Here is a 26655-nt window from a genome sequence, read left to right as displayed (position 1 = left end):
GAAAAAAATACTCGGTAAGCATTCCATAAGTAATTACTAAACATGGAGACAAAGTGAGAAATACGTGCCGTATTGCTTAGTCACAGGCGCCAACTCCCGCAAAGCTGAAGACGTTACGATGCTTGCATCACGATACGACTAACGCTGATAGCACTAATAGTCAACGTCATGCATGCATTAAAGCCCAATAATAAGGTGATTGATTAGGGTGTGATCTATTTGGTTTCCTATAGGTCGAACAGTCATACATCCAAGTTAATGCAACATGGCATCAGGCCAGATCCACACGGGAATATGGCGGTTGGATAATACTCTTTTATGTGAGGCAGAAAGGCTCACCTTGGAAGGAGAAAAGACGTTAGGGCCAAGATGAATTGATGGTTACCCATCATGATAATTCGATATAAACATCCTATTGGCCAAGTGATCTTTTTTTTTACCACTACCACGGAATAAGACCATTAATTTCATTTCATTCACGCTTCACGCTTTTCCCCTGTCTACCTTCATAAAGATACCACATCTTCAATAATCATTGGGACAGTAGTGCCAAAATTTCCCTCTCAACGAGCGCCGAATACGCTCGTCTGCGAGCTACTGAGTAAGTCTCGCGAGTAAGTCTTTCTGATGGTAGTGTAGCCTTGGTAGTGGTTAAGTATCATGATGTTTGCAAGATTGCTACCGACAAGAGGTTATTCAAGGGAATGATTACACTCGAGTGTTACTTATATCTCTAGGAACGAACCAACCTGGTTTCCTTGAGTTGAGCGTAGGGTCGCATTCCAACTTAAGGAGCTGCCCTATAGCCCTTTTCATAAGGATGTGGGAGTTGCCAAGCTCCCAGAGGTTTGGTAGATATAAATGTGGCGTGGCGAACAGGACTGCGAAAATGCAAGGCAAGTCTCGGTAACGGCCACCTGCTCTGTTATATCGAGTAGATTAAATCAATGCCTGCTACTAGAGCACTTGGCATACTAGAGTATCTGTAACGTTCCTTACGCCGGAGGCGATTCGTTGGTGAATTATCTGCCGAAAATGCATCGTGTAGTACCGCTAGTTGGAGCCCTTCTCCGCATCCCACCAACAATCATCCGAAAACAACCTCAGAGCCTTTCCTTTCCGAATTATCACTGAGAAGGCACTCGTGCACACCAAAAACGGAACCGCAGCCATAATTAAGTAGGTTCATAACACTACGACAGTGTACTAGGGTACAAGGTAAGAAATTCCAAAGCCGAGGCCGTGAGGGTGTTGTGAATGATAAAGACGGTATTGGTCACTATCGAGTATCACTAATATTCTTCAAGTAACTAATAATATATAGCAAAGCAAGTGTCCCGGTAGCCACGGAGCCGAGAGCAAGAATATCAAGTCCAATCACTCAGCCCCCCAGTAGATATTGTTGAGGGCCGCCATCCCAGAAGCTAAGATCAACGCATGAAAGAACTGCTGACAATCCTAATCCCTAGAGAGCACAGGTACATAGATTTTTTGAAGGTATGTAAAGATGAAGCACATGGGCGTTCAAGTTTACAACTTAACCTCCAACCACTCCCCTAAGTCAAGACAACCCCTAGCCCTGGCCAACATTTACATATCTTTCGGGTTAGGTTTCTGCATGAGTATGACATTGTCACAGTTCAGGATGCACAGAGGGTCGAATGCTTGTTTTATCTACGATAGTGTTAGCTTGGGGCTTGGGCTACTAACATGGAAAAGGAGTACCTTTCTCATGGCCGAAACAGTGTCCACGCCCAGTTCCTTGGGCAGGAAATCTCTCTTAACCAGGCCGACACCATGTTCTCCCTGGCAGATCAATCTTAGTGCGGGTTCTACTTCAGCGTGTCATCAGAAACTTACTGTAGCTGTTCCCTCCATCTCCAGCGCACGGTCGACCATTCGGTGCACAAAGTCTTCGGCCACCTTTCTCTGTCTCTCATTGTACAAAAGGAAAGTGTGGAAATTGCCGTCGCCCACATGACCAACGATCACACCTTTGAGTCCGCTCTCCTTCAATTCCTCCTGAGCCTTCCCGATCGCCTCCGGTAATCGGGACATGGGAACGGCTACGTCAGTCGTCCAAACGTGGTCGTCCTCATTCTTGGTTGAGGTGAGGCTCCACAAAGCTTGATGACGTGCAGACCACAGCTCCTCGCGCTCATCTTCACCTTCCGCAAAGTCGAAGGATAGCGATCCGGACTCATGGGCCAATGTTTGAACCTGCTTGATCTGCTGCTGAACTTCGCTTTTTGTGCCGTTGAACTTAAAGAAAAGAGTCGGCGCTGGCGTCCACTCACAAGAGATGGCGCCGACCTCATTGATCAAGCGCATGCAATCCTCATTTAGTATCTCAACGGCAGCAACTGACACGCTATTGCTCACAACGTCTGAAACACAATTGGCCGCGTCGCGTACGCTCTTGAAACTGCACACAGCGACGGACTCATTTTGCGGAATAATAGTCAGCTTGAGAGTGGCATCGGTCACAAGCCCGAGTGTACCCTCACTGCCGATGAAAAGGCGAGTCAGATCATAACCAGCCGAGCTCTTGCGCGGACGTTGCCGCGTTTTGACAACAGTACCATCAGCTAGTACGACAGTCAACGAAAGAACCCACTCACTCATAGTACCGTAACGGTAGGCGTTTGTACCGCTGCAGCCTGTGCCAACCATGCCGCCAATCATGGCACCAGGTCCTGGGTGGGGGGAAGAGGTTGTCTTGCGCCAGCTGATCATTCAGCTCTTGCCAGCCAACTGCCGGCTGAACGACAACATCTAAGTCCTCCATATGCAGAGCCAAAACCTTATCCATATGCCCGAAATCAATACATATGCCGCCCTTAGTCGGTTCAAAATGACCCTCTAGGCTTGTACCGCCGCTATATCCCGTGACGAGGGTCCGGTATTTGTGGCAAATTTTCATGATCTTCGATACCTCCTCAGTAGAGGCGGGGTAAATAATGCAGAAAGGTTTATGGGAAGTGTCTCCTGGATGACTCGACCAGTCTGACGTGGAATGCGACGTTAAGTCGCCCAGAGTCGTACTGACGTTTTCTTTACCTACAACCACGATCAAGTCTTGAATAATGGCTTCTTTCTCTCCGGCTTTAGGTCGATACTGGGGCAGTTGAGCTGTATCAAGAGGGCGGTCGAATTCAGGTCAATGATTAGCTTGGAAGAACGTGTCCTTCCCAGCGAGGGGCCGGTTGTGGTCAGGGAAACAGCCGCTATCGAGATTCGAGTTCAGCAACGAATCAATTTCCGAAATTGAGCCTCGTGAGGGCTCTTTGACCTCTCATGGAGGATGTCTTACCCATAGTCAGAGCAACGAGGCTCTTGGTCGAACCAAATCCATAGCTGCGGTCGACGCCTGGCAGGTTTCCAGAAGTGTAGAAGCGCGCGACGTTACCGCCTCGACCTATGATTTACAGCGGTCGCCTACCAAGGGCGAAACCTAGCCTTGAGGGCCGTTCCATAGATCGAAAAGCCATTATACACGTTCAGTGAAGAATTGCGTTGCGAGGAGCTTCCAGAAGACATGCGTGGGGATCGCAGGGACGAGCTGGCAGTAATAGATCCAGACAAGCAAACGAATGTTGAACATCTACTCCGTATCTCATAATCTCCGGAGCCAAAGGGAATCTGATATTCAGGCACGATGTGCATATTGGTAAGCAGGGAACTCACACCCGTGGTTGCTTGCGAGGATTACGGAATAGTACGGCATCCTGACTCAGATCAAGGTATATTCTCATCCCGCAGCCACTGAGCTTAGTAGTGTCCCACTATTTACTCGCTAAGCATTAGGGCTTTCACAGATTTGGAAAGATTACAGGTTTATCATCGGCTCATCGGGGCGCTCACTGATCTAGTTAACGGTCTAGGCTTTTTTAATAATCATGACGAGTTTGTTGGAATGGCCTAAGGTGAGGCGTGCGGAGAGGAATCCAGGGGTGAGCCTAAATGCCTCACGGCATTCCGAGCCTCCTTGCTAATTACACCACAATTCCAATGCATCTAGGGGGAAGTTGCAGGACATAGACCCGGGCAGGATTCCCTCGTTAGAAGCCTTCCTCAGGAGCTCAATTCAATCATCTCTCCTGGCCACATCTGTTGTTGCACCCCTCGATCCACCCTCTTCCGAGAGAGTTAGAATACGAAAAAGCCTACTCACGGTAAAGTTGGAGACCTCCGCATTCCTCAAATAGCCGATGCGGGTCAATTACACCATCAAACCTACCCCGGCACTCTATACGAATAGTGCTGACAAGCTATCCAAGTTTAGTAAGAACAGTGATTTTGTATAGCCCAGGGTCCGCAGTGTCCGACCAGCCCAACAAGCGGATGGTGGGGCGTTCCGGGGCTTGGTCCACTCGGCTTGAAGCTCCACCAAACCCCCCAATACAACCGCTTTTCCCCCTATCAATAACAGATTCAATACAACTCGTAGCCTCTATTTGCAGGAGGGGGTGAAGATACAGCCGGGCCGATAGAGACATGTGTTTGTATAAGCATGGTTTACTGTGGTGGCCCCTGATTTGTGTCAGTAGACGACCAGATCCGGGAAATTCAACAAGAACAACAACCCTTTCTCTCACATAAGTCTCCGATATCGGCTTACGTGGAGAAGTTTTGCCAATTGCTTGGTGCTTTGGCATGCAAGCCTACGCCATTTGTTGGCTGGTCCATATACCACGCACCTTGTCTTTCCGCGTTGACGTGCGGTGGGGTTCTACTAGACCACACATGCTGTGCTGGCTCAACCGCCACCTTCTATTGTATGTACGAGGTTCAGTAGCCCGCCAAGTTTTGGTTATCCCATGAGCTGTCATAAACCTCCGCTCCGTACCTCGCCCCAGTGTTAGAGCGCTAACAGATTGAGCCTAATGACGGCGTAATGATGCTATGGTCTGTTATGTTCATATGTGCAGAGTACCCCGTCAATGGGCATAGCTTGGTGTATGATAATGTATCCCTAATATGAATCGATGTGATTGACTTATGCCCCCTGTCGTGACCGCTCCGGAGGCTTATGACAGCTCATGGGATAAGTAGTCTACTAAGTGTAGTGGTTGTATTCCTGTTGGCCTCAAGATTGGCGGTGCGCTTGGTGGGTCGGTTGGCATTCTAGCCGATCCATTCCATGCTATGCCTCTGCGATGAAACTGGGGCTTATAGATTTGGAATAGTTAGTATAACCGGGATAAATATTACAATTAATAAAGTAATGTAGCCAATGACCCGCACCATCGCTTTTGCAGTGGTAGTCTGGCAGCGCTCAATTCTGTATCATCGTTCTGATATCTGGGATTTAATATTGAATCTAAATTCGCTAGTACACAATGGCATAGAACTCAAGCAATAACTCGATAAAGCCATGAGATGGTGGCCCGCTAACCCTCCACAACAGATATACCTTCAGCGTCAAGCGTCAATTGAGCCCGGTTATAGTCATCGTCCCCGGTTGGTAGTCATAGTTGCACTGAAGATATCTGGGCCGCGGCAAGATCTACTTCACCGCGGGCCTCACACTCTAGCAAATGTCCACCACCTTCCTTGTCTGCTGAAATGAAATGCATATGATCACCAGCGACACTGATCCCCTGCATGAACGAAGGAGACCTAAAGCCCACAATAGTGCCTTCTATATTGTTGAAGGAATGTGACACCAGTTTCTTTCCGAGCTCAGCAAGACTTTGGCGCGGAACCTGCTGTCCGCCAACGGTTCGTACGACGATGGCCTTCAAGTTGCCATGTATTTTAAAGGATAGGTAATGATTCCTTGTGCCCGTCATAAGTTCTGAGAGACGTTCCGCAGGATTCGCCTTGCTCTGAATGTGGACCTTGGCCGTGACGGTGGGTTGAAAGTGAGTAATCATGGCAAAGGGGGTAACCGTTTTGCCGAATGTCGTACTGTAGATAGCGAGTACTGAACCATCCGATTTCATCTGATAAACGACATCGTCCAAGATGATCATTTCACCGACCATGTGTCGGAAAGTCCCCAAACCAAAATTTCCATGAGAAATGAGGTCATACACCGGAAGCCCTTGGCAAGCGACGCCATCAATCAAAGCTGAGACAATGGAAAATTGGAAGAGCTGGTTTGGCATCATGGTAAGGCAGCTTTCAAGTAAGAACCTGACAAGAATTGGTCTATGGATTGAGCGAAATGATTAACAAACGCTTCCTCTCGAAAGAGCTCTTAAATACTAATCTTGAGTCTCAAGGATACCAGAGGACAATTGCCGAGGTCAGCGTGGATGCGGACCATCACCAAGAAGACCCTACAGGCCCAACCAAAACGTTCCCGACGTCGCGAGGAGTAACCGAGGTTTCTGTATTTGCGGCATGGGTACTCGATACCAAGCGTGTCGAAGCCCATCAGTAGGACCTCCGGAGGATACGAGTATCAGACTTGTACTTCTTTGTCATTTTCGTTACTGTTGGTCACTTTTAGTCACCTTCATCAATCCTTCAAGATGAACACTTAACTGTGGGGCTCCTTTGCTAATTAAGCAGGGATCTAGATTAGGCGGAAAATGTACGGTTTAGGAAGCATCTTATGTAGGCTTATATCCCATGAGTGCTCAAGGCCCTCCAAGCCGTACCTCGCCCCAGTGTTATTCCATCAACAATTAGTGGGTGACGCAGGAGGTCTAGCTGCTACGCCCTTATGATCTCAGTACTTACTCCTAAGACCGAGTCGAGGTGAGGATGATGTACTGTCTCTATTAAGTGATTTGATTGGTCTCACCCCCTTGGGGTACTTGCTTGGAGGTCCTTGGGCGCTCATGGGATAGGCTTTTAGTCACGAACTAATCACTTCGCGCATGACGTACTTGGACATTCTACCCCTTTACGTTGATCTCCAAACCTCGGACTGTCTGGTACCTGGGGCATGTTGTAGAAGCCTGCAGCCAGACGGCTTTGTTATTCCAATCTCTCACATTTCTCGACCACCTCAGTCCATCCCGGCCGTTTGCACGACCGGAATCTAGCTTTTCGAATACCATGGCCGCTGACACCGTGACCACTGCCATAGACTCGCTTCTGGCAGCTGGAGTCAAGTATGTCTTTGGTGTTCCCGGCGCAAAAGTCGACTCCATTTTCAACGCCCTCGTCGATCACAAGGAGATCAAAGTTGTGGTTTGCCGTCATGAGCAAAACGCAGCCTTCATTGCCGGAGCTGTTGGCAAAATTACTGGCCGTCCAGGAGTCTGTATTGCGACATCTGGTCCAGGAACTAGCAACTTGGTTACGGGCCTTGTCACTGCTACGGACGAAGGCGCCCCAATGGTTGCTATTGTGGGAAGCGTTCAGCGGTCACATATGCTGAAGAAGACGCATCAAAGTTTGGGGGGCATTGAGCTCCTTACTCCTGTCACCAAGAAGGCAGCGGGGGCCACAGTCGAGAATCAGATTGCTGAGATTATGCTCGATGCTTTCCGTGTGGCCACCGCGTACCCCCAAGGCGCAACGGCAGTTAGCCTGCCCATCGACATCATGCTCACAGGGGTGAGCAAGTCTACAATCCCTGCGTTTCCACCAAACGCCTTTATGCCACCGAGCTACGGACCATCACCAGAAAGGGCCCTCGATGAGGCAATCGCTAGAATACACGCAGCTAAGGCACCGGTACTGTTCCTAGGTATGCGAGCAGCGGAGCTAGCAGTGGTTGAGGCAATTCAACGCTTCCTTCAAGCACATCTAGTACCAGTTGTTGAGGCATTTCAAGCTGCCGGTGCTATTTCAAAGGAGCTGTTTCACCTTTTCTACGGCAGGGTCGGCCTGTTCCGCAACCAACCGGGAGATAAGCTGCTGGGTCTCTCAGACCTAGTCATCACTATCGGATTTGACCCGGCAGAATATGATGCGGACGTTTGGAATGCCGCTAAACAGGTTGATATCCTCTACGTTGACTTTACTGCCGCTGACTGGGGATACTTCTACGCTCCAAAACTGGAAATCATTGGCTCACCGGCATAAAATCTCGATACTCTTACGAGTAAGCTCACTGGCGTTGCTAAATTCCAGAAAACGGATCAAGCCAAGGCTATTATCGCTGAACTTTATGCCTGGAAGACAAGTCCTGATGCCAACGTTAAGCCTAGTGGTCTGATTCACCCCCTCTACTTCATCCGACTCCTCTAGCAAATGATGCCAGAATTAACGACGGTAACTTCCGACGTTGGTAGTATGTATATATGGCTGTGTCGTTACTTCTACTCTTATAAACTAAAGACTTTCTTGGTATCCAATGTCCAGCAGACGTTGGGAGTAATACTACCCTGGGCAATTGGGGCATCTCTATGCTAGCCGACACCGTGCTTTAGAAAGGTGGTTAGCATCAGTGGTGATGGGGGATTTATGTTCACCTCCTAAGAGCTTGTCACTGCGGTGCAGCAAGGCTGCAATGTCACACACTTCATATGGAACGATGGCAAATACAACATGGTTGAGTTTCAGGAGGTCAACAAGTATGGCCGGAGTGCTGGTATTGATTTAGGTGGCATGGATTTCGTTAAATTTGTAGAGGCATCCGGAGCCAGAGGGGTGCGTGTTAATGCTTTATCGGACCTAGAGAGCGTTATGAAGGAGGTATTGGAGTACGAAGGGGTTTGTCTTGTGGATGTGAGTATTGATTACTCGCACAACCTCGAACTCATGAAGCAAGTCAGCTTGGGGGTCATCGCCTAGGGATATGTGTCATAGTTTTCATGATTCATTCAAGTTAGCCGAGAAGATATAGGGTATGTTGAGTATGTATTGCGGTGTATTTAGTGAAATCGCTATGGCGGTGACATTTATATGTTTAAATAAGTCAAAAGTCAATGTTAATAAAATATACTTACTTCCATCTATGTGAGGAGTTCTAGAGCCCCTGAATTTGATCCTATTATCTATAAAAACGTCGGCTGAACTATTGATGTTCTTTTTCTATAGGGGAAATTTTCTATGCTAGCGGACCATATGGCATATCACGGCCCAAGAAACCTCTAGGCCACGTGACCAGAAGGATCCATATTATCGCACCAATCAGGAACGGATCAGAATGGATCACGCCCTGCAGGCTATGATCCCCTCTGATCTAGTAAGTAGGATCATAACGGCTCAGGCCCTATGAGTTATAATCCATCATAATCCGCCTCATCGCATAAAGTATATAAAATATACTTATTACACTTTTTTATATAATAACTACCTTAGTTATTAATATAACTTAGTTATACTTAATACCTTTAAGTATATTACTAGATATAACTTATACCCTTTGCCTTAGAATATACTACTTAATCCTTTGCTAATATAAACCTAGTATAACCGGTTTATCTATTAGGAAATATATAATCATTATATATTAATAGCTCTTATTTAGTAGATTACTTAGTATTACCCTAAGTAATACTATATTATTATAAATATATCTAATAATAATACTCCTAATACCCTAAGTACTAGCCAAAGCTAGCTACCTATATATAATATACCCCCGAGCACTACGGAAATAGTTACTAAGATCTATTAACTCCGCGCTATAATTAATTAACTCAGGGGATAGATATAGTAATAGGCTATGCTACTACTGCTACCTATAGTTAACCCTATGCCTACTAGGGATATTAGAGAAGTAATTAAGCCGCCTAAGCTAATACTATTTAATAAGGACGTAAGAGATATTATTTTATTCCTAACTTATTATAAAAGATATTTTAAACTCTTCTTAACTAAGCTTATAAGCGCTAAAGCCCGCGCTTTATTTATAAGATAACTTATAAAAAGAACTATAATAGTATAAATAGAACTTATTATTAGGGACTTCTTATTATATAAGGAAGCTAAGTAAGACTAAGATATTATTAATATTTTTATAAATTAAGAGAACTTTAAAGCTATATTTAAGAATGCTTTTAGACTAATAAATAAAAAATACTAGGCCGCTATGTAATTATTTACCCTTATATAAATTAAATCCTATATTACCTATGCTATATAGTTTAAATAATTAGCCTTAAAGATAGAATTTAATAATAAATCCCTTATAGAAATCTTCTATTAAGTGTAATAGTGCACCTTAGCCATTACGCCATAGGGCAAAAGATTGGGCTATAATCGCTATTATAGCAATCATAGTGGTGCTTCAGCTGCCTATAGAGGCTTATAGCGCTATTACAGGGAACCAAGCCATAATACGATGCTCCCTCCCCTGTGGCTTCGTCCCGAGCCACTAAGGGTCAATCCGTCACAGGGGGAACCAAGCCCTATACGGCACGCTATAGCTGCTAACCCCCGGCGCAAGCCCCGCATATGCCCCGTATACATCAGGCAAGCCCGTGAGCAACTATGCTAAGGGCAGGGATCGAACCTGTGAGCCTTAGGTTACCCGCTTCTAGCGATTATTATATAATGGTGCACCTTAGCCGTTACGCCATAGGGCAAAAGATTAGGCTATAATCGCTATTGTAGTAATTATAGTGGTGCTTTAGCTGCCTATAGAGGCTTATAGCGCTATTACGGGGAACCAAGCTATAATATTAAGGACTTAAGTTAGAGGTTAAGGATAAGCTCTATAAGGCTAATTAACCTAATAACCTTAATAAATATATTATTATATTTATTAAAATTAATAAATAATAATATCAAAGATATAAGGAAAAGGCTATAAAAAGAAATAAGCTAAGAAGGGTAAATTTTAACCCTTATTTCCTAAATTAATACTAATAGTAAAAGAGGGATATATACCTTTAGTATAGAGAAACCTCTTATAAGATATATACTAGACCTATAGAACTAAGAGTAGCCTAATAAGGATCTAAGGGCACTAAGTGCTACTATTACTATAAGAAGGGCCATAAGGCTAATAAGTATAAGAAAAAGTAATATAATATCTAAGAAGGGTATTATTAACCTAAGCCATAGTAGAACCTCCTAGAAGGTAAGAAATACCTAAATATAACTAACTAGGATAATAACCCCTAGATAGCTATCTATACTACTAAGACGCTAAGAATAGTAGAAAAAGAATATAATAAAATAAGACTTTAACCTAGAGAAGTTACTATGCCCTACTAAGCTACTTACCTAATAAAAGAAAAAGCTACTAATAACTATATAATTAATAATATTATAAAAGAATAACTCTATAAACTAATTAAACCCCTAAAAGCCTATTAGTTATACCTTACCGACCTAGATATATAAAACCTGCTATTAAAATTAAATAATAAAAAAAAAACCCTATTAATAAATAATAAATAATTACTACTACTTAGCTAAATAGATATTATAAACCTATTAACTATAGTTAATACTCTGCGGGAATATAAGCATAATAGAAATAAAATACTATATAAACCTGCTAATAATAATATAGCTAATATATAATACTCTAGGAAGATAGCTATAAGATATTAGTCCGCGAAGGGATTAATAAATACTACTAGCTTAGTATAGCTACCTAATATATCTAATTAGCTAGGGAATAATAAAATATAAATAATATAGAGGATATTTATATATAGGTATACTATAAGGAAATAGTAATAAGCCTAAGATAACCTAAGCCCTATTATAACCTATGGGATAACTTATATATAATATCTATATATTTATAATATAAAGAGATCTCTTAGGTATTATATAAAAACTATTACTATAGTATATATATTATAAATAAATAATAAAATAATTATTTTCTAGTTTAACTACCTTAACCTAATATTAAACCTTACTTAGCCTATAAAACCTTCTAATATAAGGTAAAGAAATAATATAAAGGACTTAATATTACTATATTATACTTTTACCCCTTAAAGGAAAAAGCTATTAGCCTAGAGTAATAGATTATTATTACTATATAGCAAATTATAATAAAGTAAGAAAAAGCATTAAATAAAAGCTATCTTAATATAGAAGTAACCCTTTACTATAAGGAAATATACCTATAATATAAATAATAGGTATTAGCTATATATAACTAGCTAAAATATATAGTAAAGAAAAGATTTAACTTCCTAACCTACTAAGGGAATGCTATTAATAAGAAATAATATAAAGGCATTTAACTATACCTTAGGAAAACCTATAGACCTATAAATAAGGCCCTATAAGAATATATTAAATATATCTAATATAAAGACCTTAATAAGGTTTACCTAGAAACCTAATAGCTAAAATATAACTATAATAATAATAAGGCTATAAAATATAATTATTAGAAATAGATTAATAGCTAAGTAAATAACTATAACTATAAAGCCTATATAAATAATAAATATAAGTTTAATTATTTTAGCTATATAATATTAAAAAACTAAATAGACTATCTAATATAAGGCAATAAATAGATAAATAAGGATAGAAATTATCCTAGAAGGCCCTTTACTTTATAAATAAAGTATATAAGTAATACTACCTAGAACTAAAAGTATAAGTTAAGGAAAAATAATTAAATACTTTAGTAAATAATAAAGCTAAGTAGAATTACTTTAACCTAATAATAGTAAATAAGCTTAAGCTATTATAAAAATATAAATAAATACTTTACTTAATTATTAACCTAGAAAAAACCCTTTGTAATTATAATAATAATATTATTAATAATGAGATTAATTACCTTAAAGTTTTTATTGAAAAAAAGAACTAAGGGATATTATTTAATATTATACTAAATAAGTAATATAATCTTATACTTAGGTACCTATAGTTATATTAATTTAATCTATATTTTAACTAGAGAACTAGCTAAATACTCTCTTTTAATAATAAGATACCTTCTATAATAAATAATAACTTAAGAAGTAATATAAGATCTTAAACTTCTACTAAGGATACTAAAGAAGTTAGGTAAAGGTAAATATAAGATACCTCTTTACCTAAAGGGATATAATATAAATACTATAATAAATAGAAATAATAAAATTAGTAAATAATTATATATATTATATAATAATTCTATTAATTAAAAAAAAACCTTAAGTAAATTAATAAAATATTAGAAAATAAATAACTTAAGAATATCCTACTTTAATACTAGATCTATAAGAAACTTTTTATAAAAAAACTTAAGATAAGCCTATTATTATATATATACTATAATTTAAAAATTAAATTTATTAATAAAAAGTAACCTAGCTTTAATAAACTCTACTTACTTAATATAGCATAACTATTAATATTAAAAAAATATATTAAAGAAATATTATAAAAAGAATATATTAAGGAAAGTAAGTTATTTATTAAATACCTTATTATATTTATCCTAAAGAAAAATAAAAAGCTCTATCTTTATATTAACTTTAAGATACTTAATACTATTATAATTAAGGATTATATATTACTACCCCTTATTAATAAGCTAAAAAATTAACTATTTAAAATAAAATACTTTATAGCGCTTAACCTTAAAGAAGCCTATAATCTTATTTAAATTAAAAAAAGATATAAGTAAAAAATTACTTTTTATACTAAATATAAACTATTTAAATACCTTATTATGCCTTTTAGACTTATTAATATACCCGCTATATTTTAATAAATAATTAATAATATACTATAAGAATACTTAGATATATTTATTATATATTACCTAAATAATATTTTTATTTTCTTTAAAATAAAAAAAAAACATATAAAATATATCTATAAGGTATTATAAATACTATAAGATGCTAACTTATTAATAAAACCTAAGAAAAATAAGTTTTATGCCTTAGAGGTAGAATTTCTTAAATATATTATCTCTTATAATAAAATATATATAGACCCTAAGTAAGTCTTAGTAATTAAGGACTAAAAGGAATTAATAAATATTAAGAAAATATAATCCTTTCTTAGCTTTACTAATTATTATTATAAATTCTTTAAGCGATTTAAGAAAATCATAATATTATTAATTAACTTTATAAAAAAAAAATACAATATTTATATTTAAGAATAAAGTAAGAAAAGCCTTTTATATAATTAAAGAACTTATTTTAAGTAAACTAATACTTAAGATATTTAACTTATCCTAATTAATAAAACTTAAAATAAATACCTCTAACTTTATACTAAGAGCTTAGATTAGGTAATAAGATACTAAAAAACTTTTATACCTTATCGTATTTTACTTCTATAAGCTATATAGAGTAAAACTTAATTACCTTATTTATAATAAAGAATTCCTTATAATTATTAATACTTTTAAGAAATTCTAATATTACCTCCTTAAAAATATATATTAAATTAAGATATATATTAATTATAAGAATATTACTTACTTCGCGAAAACCTAAGAACTTAGTAAATAATAACTATAATATATTAAATACTTTTCGGAATTTAATTATATTATTACCTATATTAAAGGAATAAAAAATAATAAAGCTAATACTATTAGCTAATAACCTAACCTAGATATTAAAAGGAGTAAAGCTAAAGAATAGCTATTATACTTTATACTAGAAAAATACCTTAAATAAAAATTTATTAAATAAATATAAAAGCTAATACCTTTACTAAAGTACCTTATACTTATTAAAAAATATAGATAATAAATCATAGACTTTATTAATTATATATAGAGATATTAATAAAAGAAAAATAAATTATAGACTTATAAAGGGAAACTTTCTATCCCTAATAAAGTATTTTAAACTATCTTTAATTACTATTACTACTAAATCATATGCTATAAGAACCTAGAAGAAATAACCTAAGCTATATAATAGTATTATAATAACTATAAACTCTAGGCTAAAATATAAAAAAAAATATTCTAATATAAAAGATACTATAAGATAGCTATATAAATAAGCTAGAAATAAACCTATTTCTTAGAAAAGAAATATAAAAAATAAATTATTAAATAATTCTATAATATAAACCATAGATACCTAGAAAGACTAATAAGATATATTAATAAATACTTCTAAGGAGATTTCTTAGAGAAATATTATAAATAAGCCTAAAACTATATTATCTATAAATATATCTAGAAATAAGAAAAAATATTAACCTATAAATAAAGTAGAACTATAGGGATACTTTATTAAATTAACATAGCTATATATATAGTAAAACAAGGTAATCTACTTTTAAAATAAATCTAGTAATATAATAAATAACTCCTAAATAATAAGAAAATTAATAAATAATAAGTCCTAGATAAACTATATTATAAACCTATATATGAAATATATAGTTACCTGCTATATAAATATTAAGGAATTAATAAAACCCTAAAATAAGTTAAGATAATATTTATTTTCCCTAATATAAAAAAAATAATTATAATAGTTATTAAATAATATAACCTCTATATAAAAACTAAGGCATAATATTATAAACCTTATAGTAAATTATAATTACTCTTAGTTATATAATAACTATAAGACTTAATTACTATAGATTTTATTATTAAATTACCCCTATTAAAAAAACTAATTACTAAAAACTTTTATAATAATATTCTTATTATTATAAATAGACTTATAAAATTCTCTTATTTTATACCTTATAAAAAATTAATAATAATAAAAGAATTTACTTACTTTTTCTACTTTTATATTACTAAGATATATAATATATTACTTAAGATTATTATAAATTAAAGACTATTATTTACTTTAAAATTCTAATAAAGCCTTATAGGATACTTAGGAATTAACTATAAACTCTCTATTATATACTATAAGGAGATAAATAAATAAACTAAATATATAAATTAAATATTAAAATAATATCTTTAATATTATATTAATTATAAATAAACTAATTAGGTTAAGAAGCTATTAGCTATATAGCTAGCCTATAATATAGCTATAAATAAAAGTATAAAAATCATATTAATATATACTAATTTTAGATTTACCCTAGATGCCTACTAATAAATAAGAGATATAATTATTAACCCTAAAGTAATCCTTACTAGTAATTAATTATATAACTTATATAAAAAAATAAAAATAAAACTTAAATTTATTAAAAATAAAATAATAAACTATACTAATAAAAAAAAATTAAGAGATTAATTTTCTTAGAGAGAAATATAATTTACTTTATAATAAAAAATATTAAAATAAAATAATAAAATAAAAAACTTAACTATAAATATATTAAACCTTATAAAATTAAATAAAAAATCTTAGAAAATAATTATAAACTAGACTTATTACTAAAAGTTAAGCTCTATCTAATTATTTATATTTTATTACTTAAATTAATAAAAAATATTATCTAAGTTAAAACTAAAAATAAACTAAAAACTAAAATTAATAAATTAGAAAAATATATTATAAAAGCTATTTTTAATATTAATAAAATTAATAATAATATATTTTATTAAATAAAAAGACTACCTTAACTCTAAAAATATATAAAAACCCCTAAAATACCTTATTAATATATAATACCTTCTAAAGGACTTCTACTAATAATATTAAAAAAGGAAATAAACTTAAGGCTAATAGCACTCTAGTTAATAATATCTATAATACCTATAGACTATATAGCAATTATAGCCTCTAACTCTACCTTCTTAGTTACCTCTAATTTATCTAAGGAATAAAGTCCCTAGATAGCTATCTTAATACCCTTAGTATATAGCTAGTATTTCTAGTAATAAAGCTAAGTTAAATAAGCTAAAACCTTATTTACTTTTACTTAAGCTTTTTATATTTCTTATTATAAATATAAAAAATCCTCTTTAATATACTTTTCCTTAGAATCTAGATAATTAAATTCCTAATAAATATAATTTACTTAGAAAATTATTAATAATAAAAACCCTATAAGTAAAAATATATAAATAAGCACTAAAGATATTTATTAATATATTATATAAAAAGCTATAATAAGTATATTTTCTATAATAATTTAATTTCTTAGGTAAGGCTATATAATAAAGGCTATAAAAATAATAAAATAAATAAGATATAATTTTAAATCTAAAATAATTAATAATATCGCTTAGTTTAATAATAACTAATTATTTCTTAGAAAAGGGAGGATAATTAGATATATTAGTAAAACATTTTTATAAGTTAAAGATTAATATATATACGCGAAATAACTAAGGTTATAGATATAGCCTTAGGGATAAGACTAATAGAGGGGAGATATTATATTACGGCCTAAGAAACCTCTAGGCTATATAACTAAAAGGATCTATATTATCATACTAATTAAGAATAGATTAAAACAGATTATGCCCTATAGGCTATAATCTCCTCTAATCTAGTAAGTAGGATCATAATAGCTTAGGCCCTATAAGTTATAATTTATTATAATCCGCCTTATCGCATAAAGTATATAAAATATACTTATTATGCTTTCTTATATAGTAGCTACCTTAGCTATTAATATAACTTAGTTATACTTAATACCTTTAAGTATATTACTAGATATAACTTATACCCTCCGCCTTAGAGTATGCTACCTAATCCTCTGCTAATATAAACCTAGTATAACTGGTTTATCCCTTGGGAAGCATATGATTGTTATATTACTTATGTAATAAGGAATTGTTTTAAAAATATAAAAAAACTAATATAACTTTTTTTATAGATAAATAGCAAAACTCTAAAATAAGAGCTAATTTAGGCTTTATTTAAATTTCTTAGAATTTTCTAAAATAGTTTTTTATTTTAGTAGGATTTATACTATAAGATAAAAGTGCGATGCTTACTTATTATATATATTATATTTATTATTATTAACTCTTACTAAGGAAAAATATTATTAATAAAATTACTATTAAAATTATTATTATTTATATATTTAAATAAACTAAGATATATATATTATACCTTTTATTAGATAAGTTTAAATAATTAAACTTATAGACTTCTATTTACTACTAAGTTTTAATCTAGTACTAAGCCCTAGCGCTTACTCTTTTTAGGTTTATAAAACTCTAATACTAATTCTAAGAATTAATCCCTTTAAAACCTATAATATTAATAATATTTATTTTCTAATATAATTATATTTATAGCTATATAGCTAGATCTTAGCTAGTTATAATAAGACTTTTTTAATATTTTTACTTAGTGCTATAGAAAATCTTAATACTTACTATAAGTATTATAACTTATGCCCTATATTAATTATTATCTTATAAGCCCTTTAGGAATTTAGTTATTTAATTAGGGCCTATATAATAGCTTAGAAGGTAGTTATATAACTATAATAGCTAGCTAGGTAACCTCTAGCTCTTTAATAGACTAGGCCTAATTAAAAAGGCTATATCGCGACCTAAGAGGGAAAGAAGAAATTATTATTAAGAATAATAATAGAAGATATATATAGAGATTAAGGTAATCCTTATGGGTAGCCCTGATTTGTAATATTACTATCCCTTGAGTTATAGATGAGCCCCCGGCCATACCTAGCCCCACATCACCCCCATCGTCTGAGCGGTAGGAGTACTACTAGTGGGGGCCTCTAGTTCGTCTAGTCCGGTGATTTTCTATGGGAGCGGGCCAGCAGCTCCAGAGGGAGTGCTGATGCGCAAGCATCGTGACTTCAGAGGCGATTCAGGCAACGTGACTGGGTCAGGAATATCGGGCAAGGGTCCGCTTGGTGTGCCATTGATTTGGCCGCCACATTACCTTTCATCTTCCTATCCCCTTGAGATGTGTAAGGTGTGTTTTAGGTATTTGTGGACCCTTTTCCCCACCTTCCTCCCAGTCCAAGACGGTAACTAGGAATCGCCTCAGAAAGACTTGTAACTTGAGGACTTTGACTCTCAGAGAAAAGAGGTGGGATATCACGTACCGCGCATTTCAGCCATTTTGATTGGATTCTCACCCCCCCAGTACGCAAAAAGCACCTTACGCATCTCAAGGGGATGGGAATGTGTAACCAATCAACGCAAGGCTTGAACCACCGCATATTGTTTCTTCCGTGGACCTGGATTCCTCCATACATCACCATGACAGCACAATGACTTGCCCGCTGATCAAGGCAGCCCTATCGCGAATGCTGAATCATAGCTGATCGTGGTTAACTCTATGGCGGCCAAAGAATCCACGTCACAACCCGAGTACATCTCACTAACGTGATTTTAGGCATGCAATGATGCATTTGCCCGATTGCTTAATAAAAAAAACCCTCTGGTCGACGGGCGGATCTTTTGGATTAAAATGACGGCAGATTCATTCACAGCAATAAGCCACCAACGGTCAAGGTTTGATTAGCTTGCTACAGAGCATGGTATAAAGCCTTAACGACTGGCTGTAGCTATGGGCTTAAGCTACAGTATAAGATAAAAATGGGGAGTTTAAAAGAAGAGAATCTAATGATGCATAGAAAATATTTACCTCATACTCTTGTCATAGTAGTCCATGTCAGCCAGTCTTATACCTCTAGGCTCTTATTATCCGACTCGAATATATCTTACTACTCTTCCCATTATTATCTGACAAGGCCCTACACCTGTAAATATTATGAGAAAGTTGAGCCTCTTAGTATCAGGTATTGTTAAGGGTTGACTCCATCATGTCCGAGCCATGTCGGGAGCTACAACGGGAAGAGCCGCACGGCCACCCAACCGATCTACATCACCGCCCGGATACTCGTTCTAATTCTAGTTGTCCTCCTCCGGCTTCACTTGCGTCTTCGGCCCCTAACATTGCTTCATCTCAGCCTGCTCCTCCGGCAGATCCCTCCAATGCTTCGTCTTCCTCGGCTCATGCTCTTCCCACCACTGACCCTCAGCCTCAGCCGGGGCTCTTGACACCTCGGCACGAACCATCACGGCCGAAGAGCCTTCGTCCCTTCATACTCTCCGTCATGGCTTTCAAGAAGAGCCGCCAGTTCTCTAGGCCCGCTTCGGTACATCGCAAAAGGCAGATGAGTACAATTGCGGAAGCGGAAGGTCAATATGGTCCAGCTCTCACGGTAGGGGTTTCAGTATTTGTCCAACTCAGCCCTCTTCCCCATGCTGACTTTATGCCCCATACAAGACACTCTACCTCGGCATATCCGGCGTGTTCTCGGATGATCAAACTGCAATTGTCTCCTTAGCTATCAACGACAGTATCTACTTACTTGACTTCTCGGTCAAGCATATTGTACTTGATGACGTTCTAAGGGTGGACCAGGATCTTATCGCCGACTACGTCCTTGAAGAGGTTGAGAAGTACGAGCGAGAAAACTTTGCCAAGTTCGTTGGAGCCGGTCTTCCGACCACGCTCAGGTATATGAGCCCCAGTCTGTGTTCTCGTTTGTGGCTGGATCTGGACATTATCCCAATTGTATTGCGTCCTGACGGCGAGGAAAGAGAGAAAAGTTTCTGGGATGTCAAGCGCGTTGATGAGCAGGCCGATTCTATGGCTCGCAAGTGCGTCATGTGAGTATTCAGGCTCCTATGGGAAAAGACAACTTGAGTTGACATTTTGAGCTAGGCATTTCGGTCCGTCCCTTGCTCCTCATCTGCAAGTTGGATTCCGCGGCGTTGTTCAGACTGATGCTGGATTCCGTGCCAATCTGGTCACTCTGCAGAACTATAAGGATACGTGTGGCGCTGCCACCTGGAAGGCCATGTTGACCTATGTCGAGAAGTTGCACCATAATGATATACGCATTGCCTTCTTCAGCTCTACTCCGCAAGGCGGCGGTGTCGCTCTTATGCGCCACGCACTAGTCCGCTTCGCTCGCCTGACGGGTGTTCATCTGGCCTGGTACGGTAAGTAGACCTGTTCCGCAGCCAACATATCGCCACAGACTTCGTCCCTAGATTGCTTATACCCGATGTAGTTCCCAAGCCGCTTCCTAGAGTCTTCAGAATCACCAAGAATATCCACAATGTCCTCCAGGGTGTCAGCCCTCCTGACCAGCGTATCACTGCCGAGGAAAAGGATGCCATCATTGGTTGGATTACCGAGAATGCTCACCGATATTGGCTCGCTGATGGCGGCCCACTTCGCCCAGTAGAGGAGGGCGGCGCTCACATCGTTATTGTCAGTATTTTACATTCTGATTCCAGCCTTTAGATTTGATCATCAATCGCGCTGCTGTTGTTTCCTTCCTGCTTTTGACCCAGCCAACTCCTCGGCACTCTTCGTTGCTGCTGTTCACGCTGACGATACGGACAGATCGATGACCCACAGATGCCGGGCTTGATCCCCCTCATTAAGAAGATCACCCCTGACCGTCCAGTCCTCTACCGTTCCCATATCCAGATCCGAAGTGATCTGGTTGCCAAGGCTGGCTCATCCCAGGCTGATATCTGGGACTTTCTATGGAGTCATATCCAGCTGGCAGACATGTTTATTAGTCACCCAGTTCCTAGCTTTGTCCCTCATACTGTTCCAAGGGAGAAGGTCGTCTATTTCCCTGCTACTACCGATTGGCTTGATGGCCTCAATAAGAAACTGAACGATTGGGATTCTGGTTTTTATGGCCACATGTACAACGATGCTTGCCACTCCCAGCGCATGTGAGTATTCGGACACTGGTCAAATGTTATGATGGAGAAGATCTCTGATTGACCGCTCTGGAGGACCGAGTTGGACTGGCCAGCCCGCAAGTACATCACCCAGGTGGCCCGCTTCGATCCCTCAAAGGGTATTCCAACCGTCATCGATTCCTATGCTGAGTTCCGCCGCCAATGTGAGACCGCCGGTATTACAGATGTCCCTCAGCTCATCGTCTGCGGTAATGGATCAATCGATGATCCCGACGCCAATATGGTCTACGACCAGGCAATAGGCCAGCTTGAGACATACTACCCTCACCTCATCAGAGATGTTAGCATCATGCGCCTAAGCCCAAATGACCAGCTACTCAACACCATTATCGCCAAAGCCCATGTTGTCCTTCAGCTCTCGATTCGCGAGGGCTTCGAGGTTAAGGTCTCAGAGGCTCTACATGCTGGCCGACCTGTTATCGCCACCAAGGCTGGCGGTATCCCTCTCCAGGTCAAGGATAAGACGAACGGTTTCCTTGTGGACCCGGGCGATTGGAAGGCTGTTGCTGGCCACCTCATGGATCTCTTCACCAATGACGACCTACATAAGAAGATGAGCCATGCCGCCAGGACCGGCGTCTCGGACGAGGTCGGCACCGTCGGTAATGCCCTCGGCTGGTTCTACCTGGCTGCCAGATGGGCCGAAGACAGCGTCGTAGAAAGGGGTAAGGGCGGCCTGCCGGGCAACGAGAGATGGGTCAATGACATGGCCCGGGAGGAGGCTGGCTGCCCGTATTCTGAGAGTGAAAACCGCCTACCGCGACAGTTCACCGAAAAGAAGGTTCTCGATGCCAAGGCTGCCGAGTGAGTACCGGACACACAAGCAGCGGAGGTCTAAGGGGGCTCTGCTGGTGCTTGGGGGTGGCGAAAACGCCCAGAAGGAAACCAGCAATGCGATTTGGTTAAATCCGGCACATTTTACGAGGGATTTTGACTGTGCGTTGAAGTTCTTGATTTCTAACTGAATGAGTGACTGAAGTTGGTCTGTTTTATCCTTCCTTGGATCCCTCGTATTCGTCAGCTATGACGGAGTGTTCTTCACAATCTGTTTTATCTGTTGAAATGAGAAGATGCTAATTGCTTGGTTCATGCTAAAAGTGCAGTAGGGGAACCACTGTTTACAAACAGACACGATCTCTTATAGAATGTTCCTCCTTCTTCCACACCTAGCCACCGCCTTGGTAGCCTCACACTGGTGATCTCTAACAGGACGTGCTATAGCCGGCTTGGCCACCGGTGCTCCGCTGACCATCGTGCCCATATATGATCTTCTGGCTCAGTTAACCTATCGAGGGCTAGGCTCTAACTATAATAAAAAGCACATATTTAATATATTATAGCATTATTTCTTAATATTTATAGAATAGCTTTTTTTAACCTTTTACTATTAATAATTAAAGAATTATACTTAATTATATTATTGTAAAAAGTTAAGCCTCTTATAAGGTATATAATTATTATAACTTCTATATATGAAATAAGAAAATTATCTTATTTTATTTTCTCTTAAGACTACAGTCTCTTAATATAATATTTACTAATATAATACTAAGAACTATAATAAATAAGTTATATAATACTAGGGATCTTACTACTATAGCTATAGCTATAAGTTTAGCCCTTATTACTACTAAGTATAAAGGCTAATAGCTTCTTTTTTTTTCTCTAATAAGTTTAATCTTAAAAAGAATTAAATTAATAAAAATCTAAAATACCTCTTAATATATAATATTAATATTATAATTAGGCTCTAATATATATAATAAGCAAGTATTATAGTTATATAAGTATTATAAAAATCCCTTAACTTATATCTTTTTTATTTAATTAATTATTTCTTAACTACCTAATATATTATAGGCTTTTATTAAGTCTAGGATACTTTTTACCCTTTAGGCTATATAAAATAACCTTAAGTTAAGTATCTAACGAGCTATAACTATCTATAAGGTTTATTATTATACCTTATATTATGAATAATATAGTATTTAATCTTAATGCGATATTATTTAGAAATTATATTAGTTATTTAATCTAAAGGAAGAAATCCTTATTTACTTTATTCTTAACCTAGATTTATAAGGATTTCCCGCTTAGCTTTATAATATAAAAGAAATAATTAATTAATTACTTATTAACTATAATATATTACCTATTAATATATATTAGGCTTTAAACTTTATTAAGTAATACTTAGAGCTTAAGATATATTTTTTTTAAAAATATAATTACTAAAGAGCTAAATATAAAAATCTAGCTATTATCTATAACTAGTTTAAGCTTATAATAAATATAATCATAAAATATAATATTTAATTAAATAATATTTATAAATTTAATAAGATAGGCTTTCTTATAGGTATAATTATAAGTAAAATAATTATTATAAGCTTAGAAAGGTATTTAAAGCTAAAATTAATCTAGCCTAAAAACTAAGAATAAATTATAATTATCTAGGTAATTAATATAAAAGGCTAGGTAATCTAGCTATTTATTATTAATATAGGCTAATATTACCCTGCTAATTAATACTAAGATAATAACCTCTTAGGTAATTAAGCTATTATAATAACCTAAAATAGCTAGATTAATAATAAGACTAATCTTAAATAGCTTAAATACTTTAATTAATATATAGCTAAGTAATTAAATAATTATTATTACTTTTTAATCCTTAATAGCTATAAAAGTTATTAATTTATTAAATTTAAGAGATATTATAAAAAAAAGAAAATTATCTAGCTTTATATATTATTTTATTTTTTTTATTTATTTTAGCCCCTTAATATTAAGTATTTTAATATATTAAAATAAGCTTATAATTAAGAAATAAAATATCTAATTAGATATTTTATAACTTATATTTTAAAAACTAAGTTCTTTTTAGCCTTTTATATTATATATAAGGCTATTATAATAAAAAAAAATATTAAGGGGGCTTTTAAAGGAGCTAGTCTTATTTCCCTTAACCTAAAAGCTATAATCTTAAAGCTTAATATATAACTATAGACTTTAATGCCTATTAAGGAGGGAATTAAACCTTTTACTCCTTAGGTCTTAAGGACCCTAAAGACTATACTTAAGGCTAGATCTAAGTCTAAATACCTTAAAAGATAAATTAAAAAGCATTATAATAGCTCCTTAGAGTTAATTATAGAGGCTATAAAGTCTTTTATAAAGGTAATAAAGGGAAATATATATAAGATTATATTATTAAGGGCTAAGATTAAAAACCTTTAAGAGGTAAATAAAATATTAAGCTAGTATTAAAGGGCAAAAAGGATTAAATTATAAAAAAGAGAAGTAATAATAATAAAAAAAAAAAGTAAGTAATTAATTAAATAAATACTAATATATAAGTAATAGCTAAATTATTAAGAAGTAATAATTAAGAAAGGTTAATATAATTAAGTTTTTAATATTATAATATCTATAATAAGCCTAGCTATAATATAAGGACTTATTAAATAGTAATTAAGATATCTAGGGAAAAATATAATAAGTAGTTTTAATTAATTAAATAGTTTATAGTATTTTTATTATAATTTTTAGCTTAAAGGTTAAGATTTTTATAATACTTATATAACTATAATACTTACTTATTATATATATTATAAGTAATAAGCCTAATTTATAAATAATAAATATATTAAGCTAGCTATCTTAGGTAGCGAGATATTTCTTATAATATTAAAGTATATAGAGGTACCTTAAGTATTAAGGCACTTTCTATAGCACTATTAGCTATTAAAACTATAAGTATTTAAAAAGCTTATAATTTTAAAGCTTAATAACTACCCCTTTATTAAGGCTAAAAAATATTATAAGCTAAGTTAATAACCTATTATAATTAATTAAAAAGCTAAAGCTAATATAAGGATATTAATAAAATAAGAAAACTAACTATTAGGGGATAGGATTAAAATTATTAAGTTATTAAGTTATTAAAGTAACTTAAGCTATTAAGAAAGAAGAAGGTTTTAGTTATAACTAAGGTAGAAAGGTTTAGGTTATAGAGGAGGATTATAGCGAGGATTAAGTAGATTAGAGCTTAAATATAATATCTCAGCAAATTGCTAAACTTTGGCTTGTATACGTTAACTTTGAACACAATAGTGCCCATTTATATTGTCGAGCTAGCGCCTGCGGAGGACCGAGCCTACTTCCTGGCTCTGAAGGGCTTGTTGACAGATATTAGCTACTTGATCGCAAGCCGGATTAGATATTCCACCTCTTTTGCTGCTACGGACACGCAAGGGAGAGTTCCACCGCGATGCAAGGACCGCTGGCCGTGGCGCTCCTTATTTAGCCTTTTGCCTTCCCAACTCCCATGCTGGCGCAAATTACGACTTTTCTTACTGCATATTGAATCCAACTTGTATTGACAATGACGTCAGTGAACTTGAAAGACCCTATCTGAAAGGTTTAAGCTTTTATAACAATGCAGCTAGGTATAACTCTTCTACTGCAGGCGCTAGAAGGTTAAAAAAAGGCCGCTTTGTTAGCATTGGGATACAATGCTTAAATGTGTTAATAATGTGTTATTTATTTCTTTAGCTAATTTTAGAGTCTATAGCTATATAATAATTATATATATTTCTAAGGGATAAACTAGTTATACTAGGTTTATATTAGTAGAAATATTAGTCATGCTATATTTAAATAATAGGGGTCTTATATCTAGTAATATACTTAAAGGTATTAAATATAACTAAGTTATATTAATAGCTAAGGTAGCTATTATATATAAAATATAATAAATATATTTTATATACTTATATAGTTTACTTAGATTACTAATTTGTTAGAGAAAACAGAACATACTAACCATATAGCTAAAAATCTTCTAATATATCTTTCTTTTAGTAACTTTTTAAAGAGGGATTTTATATACTTTTCTATAATCTTAATATTATAGAAAATAATAAGGGTAATTAATTAATTAATAATAATAATAATTATGCTAAAGAAAAAAGCCCTAAAGCTCTCTTTTCTTAACCTAATTAATAAAAAAGATAATAATAATTAAAGGTCTAAGGCCTTTAACTCCTTTTCTATATATAAGAAATTACCTAATAGCCTAAAATAGCTTAATACCTATTTCCCTTAACTTATAGCTCCCTATAAGGCTTTAATACCTATCCTTAAGTTCCTAAAAAGCCTTATTAAATCTATCTCTTTTCTTTATATATTATTCTTAT

General features: G+C 35.6%; 2 protein-coding genes across 2 annotated transcripts; one reads left to right on the top strand and one right to left on the bottom strand.

Moving 5' to 3' along the window:
• Positions 1-1590: 1590 nt before the first annotated feature.
• On the bottom strand, positions 1591-2685 carry NCS54_00475300 (D-lactate dehydrogenase; the record flags this gene model as incomplete). The annotated part of the gene is made up of 3 exons (XM_053150279.1): positions 1591-1674; positions 1726-1806; positions 1861-2685. The coding sequence occupies 3 exons, from the start codon at positions 2683-2685 to the stop codon at positions 1591-1593; spliced, it is 990 nt and encodes a 329-aa protein (XP_053006254.1).
• A 16797-nt stretch (positions 2686-19482) lies between these two features.
• On the top strand, positions 19483-22262 carry NCS54_00475200 (Glycos-transf-1 domain-containing protein; the record flags this gene model as incomplete). The annotated part of the gene is made up of 6 exons (XM_053150278.1): positions 19483-19896; positions 19950-20335; positions 20391-20671; positions 20743-20945; positions 21081-21424; positions 21488-22262. The coding sequence occupies 6 exons, from the start codon at positions 19483-19485 to the stop codon at positions 22260-22262; spliced, it is 2403 nt and encodes an 800-aa protein (XP_053006253.1).
• Between the last annotated feature and the right edge of the window lie 4393 nt (positions 22263-26655).

Source organism: Fusarium falciforme, chromosome 3 (genome assembly GCF_026873545.1).
Source record: "Fusarium falciforme chromosome 3, complete sequence".
Lineage (NCBI taxonomy): Eukaryota > Fungi > Ascomycota > Sordariomycetes > Hypocreales > Nectriaceae > Fusarium > Fusarium falciforme.
The sequence above is the reverse complement of the archived record's forward strand: the minus strand, read 5'-3'. Positions and strand labels throughout refer to the sequence as shown.